This window comes from Heterocephalus glaber, unplaced genomic scaffold (assembly GCF_053883595.1).
Source record: "Heterocephalus glaber isolate CG9 unplaced genomic scaffold, H.glaber_assembly_v1.0 deba00001579, whole genome shotgun sequence".
In the NCBI taxonomy this organism is placed as follows: domain Eukaryota; kingdom Metazoa; phylum Chordata; class Mammalia; order Rodentia; family Bathyergidae; genus Heterocephalus; species Heterocephalus glaber.
The window spans coordinates 241,154-258,156 of record NW_028258360.1 but is presented as its reverse complement, the minus strand read 5'-3'; the positions used below and the strand labels follow the sequence as shown (position 1 = coordinate 258,156).

General features: G+C 42.1%; 1 protein-coding gene across 1 annotated transcript in view; it reads right to left on the bottom strand.

Moving 5' to 3' along the window:
* Ubac2 (UBA domain containing 2) overlaps positions 1–17,003 on the bottom strand; it is a 166,390-nt gene that overhangs the window by 34,888 nt on the left and 114,499 nt on the right. The window contains exon 7 of the mRNA XM_004858625.3: positions 4,885–5,130. Within this exon, the coding sequence (XP_004858682.1) occupies positions 4,885–5,130 (246 nt within the window). The remainder of the gene's footprint in view (positions 1–4,884; positions 5,131–17,003) is intronic.

Sequence of the window (17,003 nt, the reverse complement as noted above, 5' to 3'; positions counted from 1 at the left end):
GAGCCCAGAGAAGGAGGCCCAGTTCCTCATCTAGATTAGGAGCCACAAGCCTAACAGAGAGCAAGGGCGTGGCTTGGGGGGTCATCCCCTGTGGGGCTGGCGGGAGCAGTTAGATGGTCAGAGTCCGGAAATGGCCTGTCCAGGCAGTGGACAGGGGAAGAGGAGTCCCATAAAGACTGGCACCATCCAACATCTGAGGGCTGGATGTTGTTTTTTTTGGTACCGGGGATCAAACTCGGGATGAGGGATGGATTTTTAAATCACCTTCTAGCTGGCCATGCCTCTGTAGTCTCTCCTTGCCTGTCTACCTTTCTACATGGCAATATGATGTGATTCTCTGAGGTGAGAGTCCTATCTTTATTACTGAGTGAACCACTTTCTACAGCTTCCAGCATCAAACCCCAAATTGATTATCTGGTTTAACACCCCCTCCCTGGTCAGCTGCCCGTGATTTCCCACTTCCCAGGGAGTACCCCACCACACTTCTCTCACACAGGCTCCAGGAGGTCCTTCCTGTCCAGGACCGCACTGTCCCCTCCCTGAGGACACTGCTTCCCTCCCTGAGAAGCCTTGTCCTCTCCACCCATCCAAATCCTGCCCATGCTTCAGTCGCCAAAACCTTGGACAGATCAGCCTGTAGCAATGGTGCTGTTCTTCCACGGGCACAGCACCGTGTGTCTATGTTCCTGGAGGTTCACCTATTCCAGGTTCCTCTGCCCGGGCTCCCAGGGGCCTATCATAAATTTGTTAATGGAAAGATGCGTCCTTCACTTCTTTTGTGCCTCAGGGGATCCCCCAGTCTTGGTGAGGGTTTCTCAAGCAGCCTGGTTGCACCCAGAGCCAAGCGAGGAACATGGCTGACGGGCAGCAGTGAGCAGCTAGGCAGCTGCTGGACTGGGATAGAAGACAACGGAGGCAAAGACCTCTCTGGGGACACAATAAATAGACTTGGAAACCACGGAAAGCTTGAAATTGAAAAACTACAGGCAAGTCACTGTAAGTGTTTACTAGTTACTGAATGACTTTTTAACCAAATAAATTCTGGGTGCTATGAAAAACATTGAAAACCAACAGCTTTTAAACCAACAATAGATTTACTTTAAATGAGATAACACAACTTGAGGTTGCCTACAATAAAAAGATGCAGAGGCATTGGCCGGGGATTTAGCTCAGTGGTTCCGCTGCCTGCCTCGCAAGTGCAAGGACCCGAGTTCGATCCCTGGTACCAAAAAAACCCCACAAAAAAACAACAACAAAAAACCCAAACCGATTCAGAGGCATTAATGCAAACAAAAAGATACACATGAAGCTTTTAGCAGGTGGAAACCAAAGTTCTAAGTCTGGGTTAAAAAACTGATTTGATTGAACCTTAAGCCTGGCACTGAGCTTCCTGCCAGCCAAGGGCAAAAGAAAAGTAGCATGATACAGGGATCTGAGGCAGAGGGTGTGGAGTCCCAAGCCCAGATCCTGCATCAGCAGTTCCACGTCCCTGGCAAGCACTGTCCTTCTGAGCATTGAGGCCATGGAGGAAAACCCGTACCGAGTCTCAAGGCAAGAAAATGAGATAAGATATGCAGAGTACAGACTATGTGATTGGCACACATGGCAGTGCTCTTCCCGCTGACAGGTTGCCAAGGCAATCCTGCTCCATGATGACCTGAACTGGTGGCTGTTTTCACAGCTGCAACCCCAATGGCCACCCCTAGGCTACACCAGGCCCAGCATATAAACACTAAGTAGAGAACTGCTGCCAAACAGAAGAAAGCACTTCCCAGTGTAACTGCTGACTGTGGTTCTCATGGACGCACACAGCAGAGATGGCTTACAGAGGTGTTCTTTGTGTGGCCTGTGGAGGAGTTCCTCTACGGTGATTTACGATATAAGGACTCAGGTTAAACACAGCCCAGTGAGGAAGTTCAGCAGGGGCTAAGCTAATGAGGTTTAGGTATAAATGAGGTTCAAGCAGCTAATGAGGTTTGGGCAGATAAATGAGATGGCACCGTAAGCTTAGGGTGAACAGAGTCCAGCAGACCATGTAACACAAAGGCCCCCGTGAGAGCCCAGGGGCTGGTACCCTGCTCTGGGCTTCAGACCTGCAGTGGGGAGACCCAGATAAGAGTGGAAGGGCTGACAGTGCAGGTGGTAACCTCCAGCATTGGCAGGAACATACGGTGTTTTACAAACTGAGGCTTAGGCCGGCATCAGGCGATCCTGTGGTATTCTAAGCCTCTGCAGCCGGGAAAGACCCTGGGTGGCATTTGTAGCCAGGTACCAGGGAGGAACTGCATGTGGCCCCTACAGTCCGGGGGCAGGATGTGCCTCTACTGCAGAGAATTACGTTCCTGCTGAAAGCTGCTAGTGCCTGTCCAAGGGCCAGGTATGCCTGGTGTCTGCAGTGGAGACCCACCAAGAGCCAGTTTGCTGGGCCCAGCAGAAATCTGTCAGATGGAAATGGGGCACTGGGTCAGCATGAGCAGGGCCTGAGGGCACAGGTGAGCTGTGTGTCACCCTCCTCTGCCCTTCCCCAGCTCATGCCTACTGCCATGAGCTGGTGGGTTCCTGATGACCAAGTGACAGAATGCAAGGTCAAGTCTGGCTCATGGATGGATTGATGGAAAGGGATCCTGGCTGCACTGTGGTTCCTTTCAGGGGGAGTCTGTGAAAGGCAGTGATGAGGGAAATAAATTCTCCTGGGCAGAGCTGGGTGGTGTAACAGTCATCTGCTCAGAAGGAGAAGTAATAAGACAGAATACGGACTTACTGAGTATGGTCACCAACTTGGTTGGCTGGTCAGGAATGGAGAAGGAGGGCCCGAGGAAACCCAGGAAAGAGGTGAAGCAAGTGGACACAGCTAAAGGAACACAGGAAGTGTGGTGATGCTGTTTTACAGGCCAGTGCCTACTATGGAGACCCATCACAGCAAAAGTATTGGACACGAGGCAGACGGAGTGACTCAGTACTCCATCACTGGGCCCTAGGGTGGGCCACAGTGGCAGGAAGGATGCTATGTGTGGGCCCCCATCATGCAGGCAGATCTAGCTACTGTCACTGGGGAGTATCCAACCTGCCATCAACAGAGCCAATCTGGCCCATTCTCAAGCAGGACACACAGCCACTTCTGGCCAAGTAGACCGCTGGTCCTATTCACCCTGGAGGAGCTGTGTGACAGACTGGATCATGATTCCCACAGTCCTATGGTGAAGCCTTACCCTGCAATGGGACCGTGTTTCAAACAAGGGTTTTTGTTTTGTTTTTTTCCTGGTACCAGGGATCGAACTCAGGACCTTGCGATTTCGAGGCAGGCGAGGTGTCACTGAGCTAAATCCCAAGCCCTTCAAACAAGAGTTTTTAAGGAGATAATTAAGATTACATGAGGTCATGAGGTGGACCCAAATCCTACAGGACTGGGAGCCTTAGAACACAAAAATGCTGCAAAGTATGGTGCTTTCTACCAAGGGACTCTGAACCTAAGGACACAGGAAGGCCTCAGGAGTAAGGTCTCTGATTTCCCATCATCTGGTCTCTTGTCCCTCCTCCTCTGAATTGCTCTTCCCCAAGATAAGTCATAGAATAGGAGCCCTTTCTCACAAAGCAAGCCATCAAATCTACAAAGGTCACTTTCTCCCTGCTCCTTCGGCGACCCTCATTCCCCAGGGGTCCTGTTCCATATCTGGGAGGAAGGAATGCTACACAGAGGAGACAAGAAGAATCTGAGTAGACAGGCCCTGCTGGGTTCCTTGTCTGTTACCATTAGGCCACATTCTTTGTCTTCTCATTCTTCCATTTCCCTGCAGGATTTATCTCCTAGCAAACACAAGGCTTCCTCTACAACCTGTTCTACCTTGTACATAGTTCTCTTACAAAACTCACCTAGCTCCTTTCGTTCAGCTCTCATCTCTGCAGAGTTGACTCCATCATCTATACCTTCAGCTCAGATTCCAACGGAGTGATGTGCACCCTCCATCCTTAGATATCACTTGGCTATCTTTACCGTATGTTCCAGAGTCACTTCAGATTCAAATGCATCTCCAGGCAGCAACTTTCACTTCTCTCTCTCTCCTGGCCTTTCCTCCTATCCCAATATAAACTCTGAGACTCACACCCCACATGGGACTCAAAGATGTCAGACCTGACTTTATTTCTCCCAGCTGTCACAAGACCTGCAGACTTACCTCTTGCACCCCAGGCTGGCAGGATGCAGGGATGGCAGGAGAGAATCACATCTCCCAGCACCCCAGAGAGTAAAGAAGACAGAGGCAAGAAACGAAGAGCCTAGTGTGCTGGTCATAGAGGTGTCCAAGGAAGATCAGGCCTGAGGTTCTGGCCTAGGCATGGTAACCCTTCTTTCCTGCTTCCCTTGAAGGATAAGCATAGTATCATGTTGTTTGCACAGTGAGGTATTTGTAGATAAATATACAATACTTGATTACAAGCTAAGAAAACATGGCATTTATCAGATTTATTCATTGGTTGCTTTCCTAAAATTGTTTTACTTTCATATTCTCTTCACTTCAAACAAGGAAAATCATGAAGCTTCACACTTCATATGCAGCACATGATTAGAATTTTAACAGGAAGACACTGTGGCTTTTAAAAGATTATACACACAGATAAATATCCTATCTTGTTAACTAGGTTGGTGTTTCTCTAAGAAATAATCCTTATCTAATATAAGTGGAACAAGAATGTCCAGTCTGACCAATAGTTCAGCTGCAATTTATTTTTTTGCCCTTTAAAAACAACCAACAATACCACCGGAGACCTACATTCTGTCTGGAAAGATGTCAAATCCACATCACAAAGCACAGGAATAACACGCAGTCCCCATCACAGGAGGAAAGCTAGCTAGGCCTGCACTTCACACTGTAAGCCATCAGTTGTTACCTGCTGCTGTCTCTGTCGCCTCGCCTGTGCAAACTGAGAGAGCATCAGCTGCCGGTCGAGCTGCTCCATTCTCTGCTGCCTCTGGATATCCACGGTGGCTCCCATCCCGACTCTGGCCTCATTGCTGGGCTCTGAGGAGGAGAAGATGGGCTCCAGTGTCCAGGAGAATAACTGGGCCATCCAGCTGGGGATGCAGAGCACCTGGTGAACTTGGAACATTTTGCTGTCATAGCACAGACCGGAAATCTAAAAGAAAAAAGACCAACTGGACTGTTTAGATGTAATAAAGATTTAAAGAGTATATTCAACATAGAAACTAATAACTGCAAAACATTCCAGATGGTATTTCTCTTAGTTTTATCAGTGTTAGGTGAAAAGCAAAAACTCTGAGCAAGTTATGGAATACTAAGCATAACAACTAACAAAAATTTAATTTACACAGGGAAACAAAACTGTTTTTATTCAATAAGGAGATGGCAAAAATCTTAGCCATTTAATAAAGTACAGGTAAAAAATTAAAAATTAACATCTTCATCTTTTTTTTTAAAGCCATAAAAGATCTGATTAGCCAAACAATTCCACATTGTACTAGCTTTGTGGCTATCCCTCCTGGTGGAGGGACATCTGAGAGACATCAGCAGAAAACTGTTCCGATGTCAAGCACTGACTCCATCACATAATATATTCATCAGAAAATAAAGACGACCTATAACCTTGGCTTTTCTTCACATAGTATTTTAATCAGTTTTTCAAGTACTGTATTGAGTTTTCTAGATGTTTAAATTCTTCATCAATATTAGTTAGCAGCTAATAATTCTCTTTACAAATGTATTTTCATCTTTAAGGAAATGTATATGCAAAGAGGAGTCTCAAGACTCCCTGTAGTTTTCTAGGTAAAAATAACTACGGCTATGCCTTTGTAAAAGAATCTTTAATTCTTAGGATAAGAAGTTATCTATACCAAATAAAGCATTTAACAACTTTGTGCCTCATTTGAGAAAAGTACACATTAATGTTTTATTAATGCAATTTAAATTAATAAGGCATGGGTTTATTCAGCTCCTGTACTGCAAATACTGCAGGGACAAGATACATAAGGTTCCCCACACCCACAGAAGTAACAGTGGTCAATCTAGAGAAAAGACAATAAACTAGGGAATGCACAAACCAATCTCAGACAAGATCTATGAAGGAACTTGGAATAGGAACCCACTTTAAGTGGGGTGGCCAGGGAAGTCCTCAGAGGCAGTGATACTTGAACAAAGATCTTAAGGATGAAGGGGTGCCCAGGAACTGAAGAATAAGAAAACTGCAGGTGAGAAAACAGCCAGTGCTATGGAGGAGGCAGCTTGGAAGAATTCATTAGGCATCTTAGTGGAGCTATTAAGTGGGCAGCTGGATATACAAATCTGGAACTCAAGGGGACAGTTACGCAGAGGTAAGGACTTGGGAGCCTCTGGATATACCATGGCACGTAGGCTAGTGGGATTGGACAAGATGACCCTGTGGTAGAAGATGTATTACAGAAGAGACGATAGGAGAATGAACCCAGCTGTTTGCCAACCCACACTGTGTGGATGGATAGAGTAGGAGATCCCAGTAAAGAACTCTGAGAAGAGGCTGGGCACGGAACAAGAGGGAAACCAGGAGGGGTGAGCAGCAGTGAAGCAGAAAGAACAGCATTTGCAGAGAGAAACAGTCTGTTCTGTGTAACACAGCTTACAGTCAAGCAAGATGGAGAGAGGCCCATCCATGCACGCAGGCTCTGATGACTTTATCAGAATGTCTGGGCAGCTGTCCACACAAAAGACAGACAGCAGGTGGAAGAGTGGAGGGTGGAGGACTTTTGGCTTCAAATAATTTCTGTGTTGCTCCTCTATAAAACAACAGAGAATGAAAACAGAAAGACACTCCACGTTTAGTGCACCTCAAAAGCATCTGTACTCCACTTAGTGGGCAGGGAGAGCGAGTGCAAATGGCCCAGAGGCTCAGGGATCTGAGCCAGGGGCCGGGGAGGGCACAGGAGGAAGCAGCCCACTTCTCCCCACAGCCAGCACAGCCTCAGATCCACCCTGCTCCTCCACAGTGAGATGGAGGGGGCTGCAGGGCAGGCACCAGCTGGGTCTGAGCCAGGAGCCCACAGCAAGAGGGGCGCATGGATGAGAGGGGCTGCAACCAAAGAAATGGCAGTCGAGGGTTTCCAGAATTAGTAAGGAATATAAATCCTCAGACCGGAAATGCTAGTCTCCAGAAGGATAATGAAATGAAATTTACTTCTAGACACACTGTAGCAAGACAAAAAGAAATCCTTATAAGCAACCAGAGATATACCAGCAAAAAAGATACTAAAATTAAACAAACAAATAAAAGGAGATTACAGAAGCCTTGATAGAGAAAAACTTACAAAGTATAGAAAGAGATATTTTAAAAAACCCCAAAACCCTAGTTGTAGGTACAGATACCACTATCCATGAATGGGAAGATGCAAAGTTGTTAAGATACCAATTTTCACCAAACTAATACAAATTCAATGTATTTCCAAATAAAATCATGGCAGTATTTTGTTAGAATACAAATGCCAATCCTCAAATTTATGAGGAATATTTGAGGTTTAAATTAAAAACTGTATGTATAAAGAAGCAAGGTATAAAAGACTGCACTGATTCTGACTACTACAAGTGGAGCAGTCTCCCGTGCACCAAGACGCTAAAGTGAAATCAGAGATGACGATCTCGTGTGCAGAGCAGCAGCAGGAGGAAAGCGCTCGCTGGGCCACGCCTCTGGCATACCGCATGACCCTGAGTTGTCACACAAAATGCTACTGTAACATGCTGTAGACATTCATAAAGGGTTAAAGTATAGAGAGCTTAAAAATTTAGTTTCTCATAAACATTTGATAATCACACCCCTCTATTTCATGACAAAATGGGAGAAGAGTAACTGCATTAAAATTTTACCTAGTTACTACCAAAAATATTGAGAGCATCACTTCGTATTTATACATTTATATATTACTTTTAATTTTAATTCTCATTATCCCATAAATCATTCTTGTATTGATACTTGAATAAGATCATTTTCTTGAAATCTTGTTAGAAAAAAAAAAAGCAGGCTTTAAAAATAGCCCACGGCTGGGAATATTAGCTCAGTGGTAGAGGTCCTGCATTCAATCCCCAGTGCTGCAAAACACAAAACAGAAAAACAAAACAACAAAACCATACACTGGGGTTTTCGTGTCAACTGGCCAGGGAAAGTAACCGGAGGAACTATGTCCTCCACAGATAAAGAAGGAGGCAGGAGATGAGCAGATAAAGCAAAAGGAACAAACAGGCTGTCTGAGAAGGCTGGCGAGGGCCAGAATCACAGTACTCTGGTGCAGAAATCAAAAACATTGGTTAGGAAAAGGGACACAGAGGTCGGGAGACCAGAAAACATTCTGGCTCACATCCTGTTGAGAAGACAGGCTGAAGACCCAGTCTTGGCTCTGGGCCAGAAGCAGGGGGCACTGCTATTCCCTCATAAGACTAACGGGAAGAAAACAAATGGAAGGAAATAATTTTCTTTTGACCCACTAGTAAACGTGGACATAACTGCATATTCATGGAGGTTTTTGAGAATATCAATCCTTTTTTAAAAGGAATAACTAAATGATGCTCATTAGGCAAATAAAGAATTTACCAGGCGGAAAATGAGCAAACTCTCTTGAGTACAGAGAGTCAACCTCAACTGTCCCCTGTAACCACAGCAAGCAAAGGTGAGAAACCATGACCTGCCAATGAGACCCTGGTGCTGAGCTCTTTCTCCAGCCAACATCGGTTGAACAAAACCCCAGTGGGTACGCTGCCCCACTAGAGTCCCTGTGGACCACTGTCCCTACATTCAAGAAACTGACATCTAAACTGACAACTGGACAGATACGAGGGGCTGCTTTCCTGGGAGAATGACACTGTCTCCACATGACAGAAACAAGCCACGGGAATCAATGTTCTTGTGTCTGGGTCCCGCACACAAACTCTGTGTGCAGTCAAGGCCTGAGGAAAATAGACAGACCGAGGTCTCCTGTGGTCATCCAAAAAGTATTTCCTGGGCACTATTATGTGCCCGGCTGGGTTCTACACACTGGAACACAGCAGGGAGGAAAACAGAAGAATCCTTGCCCTAATCAGCTCTACAATTTCCCAGGCCCACTCTGCACTGAAAATGCTAAAGAAGGAAGGAACTTTGCAAACTTCTTAATTTATCACCCAAAGAATGTGTGTGTAAATTAGAGGTGCCTGAAGTTATTTCTGATTAATTTTGAAAAGATTGTTTTTTAAAAACCATGTGGTTTCTAGCAGTTATTCTAAGAGTTTTGCCATCTTGTATTTAAGTACAAATGTGATTCTGACTAAACTATTTACAGTGGACCCTTGAGTTACGACTGGCCTGACATACGAACTTTGGTTAATTTTAGTTTTAACTTATGACCAAAGTCTTGAGTTATGACCCAAATGTTGGCCGCTTGTGCTTCCAGATGGTCTCAGATACAGATTTAGCCCTTAAAAGTTCTGGAAGGAACATTACAACATTGTTTCCTGAGTGGGGTTGAGAAATCCTGGGCCAATGTCTCCCTACGGACACTGAGATCAGCCTGCATACAGGAGAGAGACTTTGAAGGCAATTGACCAACTTGAGTTACAACTTGCCCTCGGGAATGAATTAAGTTCGTAAGTCAAGGGTCCACTGTATATAGCTCTCTTCCTTTTCACGTGAGGGAAGAGGGGTGATGTTAACCTGGAAGATTCTGAGGTATCCACTTAAAACACTGGATATCGTTCCAACTCTTAAGATCTGAAGTTGGAATAGAGACAGAAAGAGACAGATCATAATGTTTCTAACAAATTGTCTTAGAAAGTGTGAGACCTAACTAACTCCATTTTAAAGTTTGACTCCATCTTAAAATAAGACAGTGAAGTGGCCTTGACATAAATTCCACTTCACTGAAGTCAACTATTCCCCTAGTCTCCTTTGTGCCCATAAAATAATGATAAAATGTCCTTGCTGTGGGACAACAGATAAAAAAAGGACACAGCTCCTAACTCAATCCTCTGTCTGCCCAGAAAACAGATGCTCCCGGGCCCATTATCTATAGAACATTCTGTCAATGTGCTAATTGTTCCTTTTTCCCATAAACTCTACATGTAGCCACCCCTCAACCCCCCATGCTTACTAAATATCAACCAATCATGTAACTGCTAAATGGAACATCCCCAAACCTTGCGGTAGCCACAATAAAAACCCTGCTGATTTAGAATTCTGGGCTCTCAATCCTGATCCGCTGCATCGGTGACGGTTGAGTGCCCCTGCTCGAGCTTGAATAAACGACCCTCGTGTGTTTACATCGGAATCGGCTCCTTGGTGGTCTTTGGGGACTTCGCGATCTGGGCACAACAAAAGCTGCTCTAAACTTCTCTTTTTGGAAAACCATGTATCTAGAGAGCTAGGTCAACTGGGTAAAGCACAAGACACCAAACAACAGTGAATTGAATACAACAGAATTTTTTTCCACTTCATATTAAAAAAGCTTCAACCATGTGAACAGAATTCCAAGCAGTAAAAAGAAACTCGGAAAAGAAGAAAAAGGCAAAAGTCTGCTTTAAGGAACCTTCTCAAAAGCTGCACCAATGTGTGTGTTGACAGCTTACTGGTTGGGATGTCAGGGCTTAGTCCATACTGAGAGGCAAAGGACTTTGCCACTAGACTAACCTCAAAGTTAAAGGGGAAACGGGCTTATGCTAAAACTTGTTTCTCACGTTGGAATAAAAACATACTTGATGTGAATATGAAGATCTGGAAAGATTTTGGATTTACAGAAATAAAATCAATGGTGAAAAACTCATTGCTTTCAATGCTAGGCTAGGAACCAGACAATGATGTCTACCTACTATTTTTATTTAATGTTTGCTAGCTGGTGTAGTAAGAAAAGAAAAACAAAAGGAACAGATTGGAAAGGAAGAAGTAAAGCAGAGAAACAAAACTTATTTCCTGAGGACATAGTGTGTATAAAAAAACCTAAGGAATTTCTAGAAAGGCTACCAAAAATAAACAAATCTGCAAAGTTGCAGAATACAAAAGCAACTGACAGAAATCAACCAGTATTCCTATATAACAGCAACAACAAACGATTGAAGAAAAACTATGAAAATAACTCCATTTATAGAAGTATCAAAAGAAAAAACCCACCTAGAATTACTAAGGAATATACCTAAGGAAAGATGTGAAAGGTCTATACATTAAAAACTTAAAAATTCCAAGAAAGAATTAAAGAAGAACTAAATAATGTAGAGACATACGACGTTCATGATTGGAAGATTTAACACTGTTAAAATGGTTATATTGGTTATGGATTACCAAGTAATAAATTACTCAAAATTCTGGCTTAAAGCAATAAGTATTTATTATTTTTTCTTTTTTTGTGAGGCTGGAATCTATGCATAAGCTTGGTTGGGTGGTTAAGGCTTGAGGTCTCTCCTGTGGCAGCAGTCAAGATGTTAGCCTATCAGCACTCAGCTAAGACTTGCCTGGGGCTGGAAGAGAAGCTTCTAATATAGCTCAAAAAACACACCTTGCAAGTTACTGCTGATGTTGACAGGAGGTAGTTTTTGGTCACATCGAGCTCATCATAAGGCAGCTTCAATTTGGTGTCCCTATGTCATGGCAGCTTCCTTCCCCGAGAGAAGGCAACATAGTGTATCTCATGACCCACTCTCGGGAGTCACTGTCTGTCATTTTTGCCATATTCTATCCATTACAAGTGAGTCACTGAATATAGTCCATTTTCTAAGGCAGAGGAAATAACTCCACTTCTTAAAGCATAGAAGAATTTGTGGCTATAGTTCAAAACCATCACTGACAATTCTTCTCAAGTTGATCTATAGTTTCAATGTAATTCCATGCAAAACTGTTTTTCCCCCTTTTTGAAGAAATTACAAGCTGATTTAAAAATGTATATAAAAGGTCAGTGTTGCTAAAACATGTAAGCCAGTTTTTAAAAAGAACCAAGTTAGAGGGCTTATGTTGCCTGGTTTCAAGACACACACATTTATTGTAATCATGACAGTATGGCCTTTGTGTAAGAATATTCACAATAAATCACAGGGGTAGAAAAGTCAAGAAATAGACCTGCATTGGTCTGCTGAGTTTTGACAAGGTGCCAAAGTAATGCAAAACAGAGTCTTTACAACAGATGATGATGGAGCAATGGGATATCTGCATGCAAAACAATAAATATCAAGTCTTATCTCATAAGAATGTCATGCAAACTATATCAAAGACTTTAGTATAATAAAACTAATAAATTACAGAAGAAAAATCTTTGTGAGAGTGAACTAGCAAAAATTTCTTAAACAGAACATCAAAACCACAAGCTTTAATAAATTGCTAAGAACAAATTAATCAAGATTTTGAAATGCTGCTCTCTGAAAGACAGAGAAACAGAGAAGCAAGGCATAGATTGCATAAAATTTTTATAAAACACATCCAGAAAATGGCTTATAGCCACAATACATGAAATATTTTTTAAAGTCAAGTGGAAGACAACTCAACTTTAAAAATGAGTAAAAGTTTGAAAAGACATGTCCCCAAATGATCTGTATGTGAAAAGTCCTTACTGCCACTAGTCATTAGAAATATGTAAATAAAACCCCCAAAATATCACTACACATCCCTCTGAAATGGCTACAGCTAAAATGGTGACCATAACAAGTGTTAACAAAGATGTGGAGCAACTGGAACTCTCGCACATTGATGGAAATGCAAAACACAGCCTCTTTATAAAATAATGTGGCAGAATCTCTTAATGTTAAATATACTTGCCATGTGACCCAACAATTCCTAGAGAAATGGAAATATATGTCCACACACCCATGTTCATAGTAGCATTATTCATAATAACCTAAACCTGGAAACAACCGAAATGTTCATTAATATCCCAGATGAATAAACAAACTGTGGTGTATCCATACTGTAGATCAAACTTACAATAACAGGGAAAGAAATATTAATACAATAGATGAGTCTCAAAAGGATCACATTAGCTGAGCATGGTAGCATGCCAGTGAAGTCCCAGCTATTGAAGAGGCTAAAGCAGGATGACCACTTGCACGTAGGAATGAGAAGCCGGCCTGGACAACACAGCAAGATCCAGTCTCAAATAACAACAACAACAACCCAAACCAAAACAGAATCCCTCCCAAACCAAATAATGTCAGACTAAATGAAAAAACTATAGAGTACAAAAGTCTTTATAGTATACAATTCCAAATACACAAAGTTCTAGAAAAGATAAAGCTATAATGACATAAAGATCTGTGTGTACTTGGGTCTGGCAGTTGGGCGTGAAGATAGAGAACAAATAGACCTGAAGAGCCTTTAAAGGGTGAGAGGTCTGTTTTCCATCTTGAGAAACTGTGCATTTGAAAACTGGTGAATTATTTTGCATTTAAGGAACATCTTAATAAAAGAAAAAAAGAATTTTTCAAAAAAGTAAATGTGAAGATCTAGAAAGGTCTAGACATTTACAGAAATATGTCTTCTTTTACCTTTTTGTTTTTTAAATACAGGTGAGATTTTTGCAGAATAAAATAACTTAACAACAAAATATCTCTGATGCCTTGAAAATGTTCCAGTTTATAATATAAATTAATATGCGAAGACTTTTGTTTATAGGTTGGGTTTTTAAAAAGTAATGAATAAATTCCAAATAGCATCCATTGATTTTAGCCCAGAGGTTATCAAGAGAGATGAGCAATATCAATGCAACCCACCTCAATGAGGAAGGAAAGCTGGACAAACAGATACTTTTAAGATAAAATCAAATAGACTCAAGACTCTCTGCCTCTTGATAGGAAGACAGCAGAGTGGGAAGCACTCTGCTGCAACTGACATGCTAATCTACCAGTGATCTCTACATCCTTGGTATTCGGGTGTTTCTTGGTAACCTCCTTTTTATCTTCATTTTTTTTCTATAACCAGCAGGGCTATTAAACCAGTTTACTATGTTTTAAACTATCTTAAAAATTTCCATACCCCATTTTTACTTCAGATTTGTGGTCACAACAGTGTGAGCAATGTAAGACAATGAGTTTGCTGAATGTGAGATATGAACTGCATTGTTCACACAGCATAGGAGAGGACCAGTTAAATCTCTCGATGATCTTAAAGGAGAAGGTAGCGCAGAGGAAAGCTTCTTCATATCAAGGAGAAAGCGGGTATGCGTGAGGTAAAGTTTTCTTGGAGATTGGTCAGCCCACAGAATTCATAATGAAGGCTGCAGAAAGCTGTTGATTATGTCTTTCCCTGTTTCTGGATACTCTAAAACTTCATAGGCAAGATTATTCTCCAGAACTTTGTCTCCTTGATGATGAAGGACTCATCTTAGTGGGGTAATAAAGGAACAACCTCAGAATTGCTTTGTATAGAAGCATCCTGTAGCTGGAGCAGATGAGGATGAGAGCCTTGTGGTGTGCAGTAGAGGAGTGGAGTTACCAGACCTGGGACAGGACACCTGGCCTTTGCCTCAGCTCTACCACCTGTTGTTATGCAGCCTGAACCTCAGACCCCATGTATAAAATGGGACATCCAGGTTTTCCACCACTGTGAAGAGCATGTCGGGAACCCAGTAATGCAGCACACACTGAAGCAGCCTAACAACCACCTATCACACTGCTTTACAGCACAGAAAGTATTCTTCTGACAAGATCAAATCAAAACATTCGATAATTACAGAAGTGCCAGACATTATGCCAGGCACAGGGAATATAAAGGATAGTATGTAATTCCTAAATTGAAAAACAGGATTCTCCCCCAACTCAATAGTTAAATAAATAATATGATTAAAAAAGGGCCAAAGACTTGAACTGGCAATTTTCCAAAGAAGAAAACCAACAGGTAAACGGGAAAAGCATCACTTATTATCAGAGAAATGCAAATCAAAACCACAAAGGAGTATCATCTCACACCTATTAGGATGGTTATTATAATTTTAAAAACACACAATAAAAGAGAAGTATTGGTGAGGATGTGTAACAATTGGAACCCTTGTGTACTACTGATGGAAATGCAATTAATGAAGCTATGTAAAACAGTGTTGAGAGCCTCCAAAAATTACAAACAGAACTACTGTTTAACCACTTCTGGGTTTATACAAAAGAATTGAAATCAGGATCTTGAAGACATAAAGGTATTCTCATGTTCACTACAGCATTACCACAATAGCCAAGACAGGGAAACAATCTAAGTATTCAATGACAGATGAGTGGATAAACAAAATGTGGAAGAAGTGTACAATGAAATATTACTGAGCCTTAAAAAGGAAATTCTGCAATCAGGAACAATGTAAATGAACCAGGATGACTTTATACTAAGCAAAACAAACCACTCACCAAAAGACCAATAGTGCTAGATGTCTATAAAGTATCTAAGACAGTCAAATTCACAGAATCAGGGAGTGGAATGGTGGTGCCAAGGACTCAGGGGAGAAGAGGGAAATTATTGATCAACAGGCAGAAAGTTTCAGTTAAGGAAGACGAACAAGCTTGAGACAGTGGATGGACAACATTGTACCTTTATCAACAATTTGTTAAGAGAGTAGATCTCACGTTAAGTATTTGTAATACAAACACACACCACACACACACACAAACTTTTAAAATATTCAATCCTAAAATGATGACAGTCCCTACTTCCCCAGGTTTGCGTAAGGATTAATCAAGATAACATTTATAAAGTGCTTAGAAAAGACTTCTATTAGCTTTCGCTAGGTTATACTATGGTAACAAATTATTCCAATTATCAGTAGCTTATACCAAATGTTTATTTCTCGCCCATGCTATGTGTTGGCTGCAGGGATGTGGTTCAATCTGGGGTCTCCAGCAGCGGCCTGTCTCTGGCGCAGGCTTTTCTCACTGCCAAGGAAACACAGCAACGTGAAATCATGCAGTGGTTCTCAGAGATGCTGCTTTAATTGACTCATCACTGCTTTTCAGTGGCTAATGTAAGGCATAGGACAAAGTCTGATGTCAACAGGGCATGGAGAGGCCCTGAAAGAATGGGCCAGGTAGGCCTGTTAGTCTTCCTGTCAATCTGTACTTAGGATAATTAACTTGATAAAGACTTATAAATCAATTTGATGCTGGCAAAAAAGGGGGTGGAGGTGAAGGGAAAAAAAGAGAATCAATATGTTCTATACATGTACCAATGTAATCATTATGTATTTTAAAAATATTAAAAGTATGGTAGCCCAATAAATTTAAAAAAAAAAGAAAAAGAAAAAGAAAAGAATGAGGCAAGTAGAGAGGGACTGAATTTTTTTTGAGACGGGATCTCTCTTTGTAGTTCAGGTTGGCCTTAAATTCACTACGCATAGCCCTGGCTGGCCTTGAACTCATAGCAATCCTCCTGCTTCAGTCTTCCAAGTACTGGGATTACAGGCATGCGCCACCACACCTGGCTGAAAATATTTTAAACAAATATGCTGGAGCCAACAAGAATATCTAAACAAATAATAAAACTGACCATAAGTGCCTGGTATATTATAAGGACCACGTGTATGTCTAAAAAAAAAAAAAAGGGATTGCACCATGGCACAGAATCCTGAGAGAGGATAAGATGTTTGGGAGGAGTAAAACATTCAGCACTGTTGGAGTATACAGCACACACAGGAGAGCCAGTGCTAGGCGAGGAAGGCAAATCTTGAAAGGCTTTGGAAGGAGGTTAAGCTTTAGCCTATAGATAAAAGATAAAGTAGCCATATTTTATAGCCACTTCTGTCTGTCAGTTTTATCAAGACATTAGCATAATTTTATTTATTCTGCCCTGAGTATTTCAAACTCGTTTGTCTATGAGTCACTGCCTCCTTGTAGAACACCTGTCTAGAAGACATCACCTGTCAGCCCTGGACAGACTTCCAACCAGGCCTGAGGTCAGGACAGAGGAAGGTGGAGTGAAGAGGAAGGGAGAGAGGGAAGTACGAATGAGTCAACATAAATGTGAGTGTGAGTGTGTGCGTATGATGCATAATGGACCAATAAGCACAGAATTCAGTGTTGGAACCAGAACTGTTATTTTAGTTGTAGAAGGGT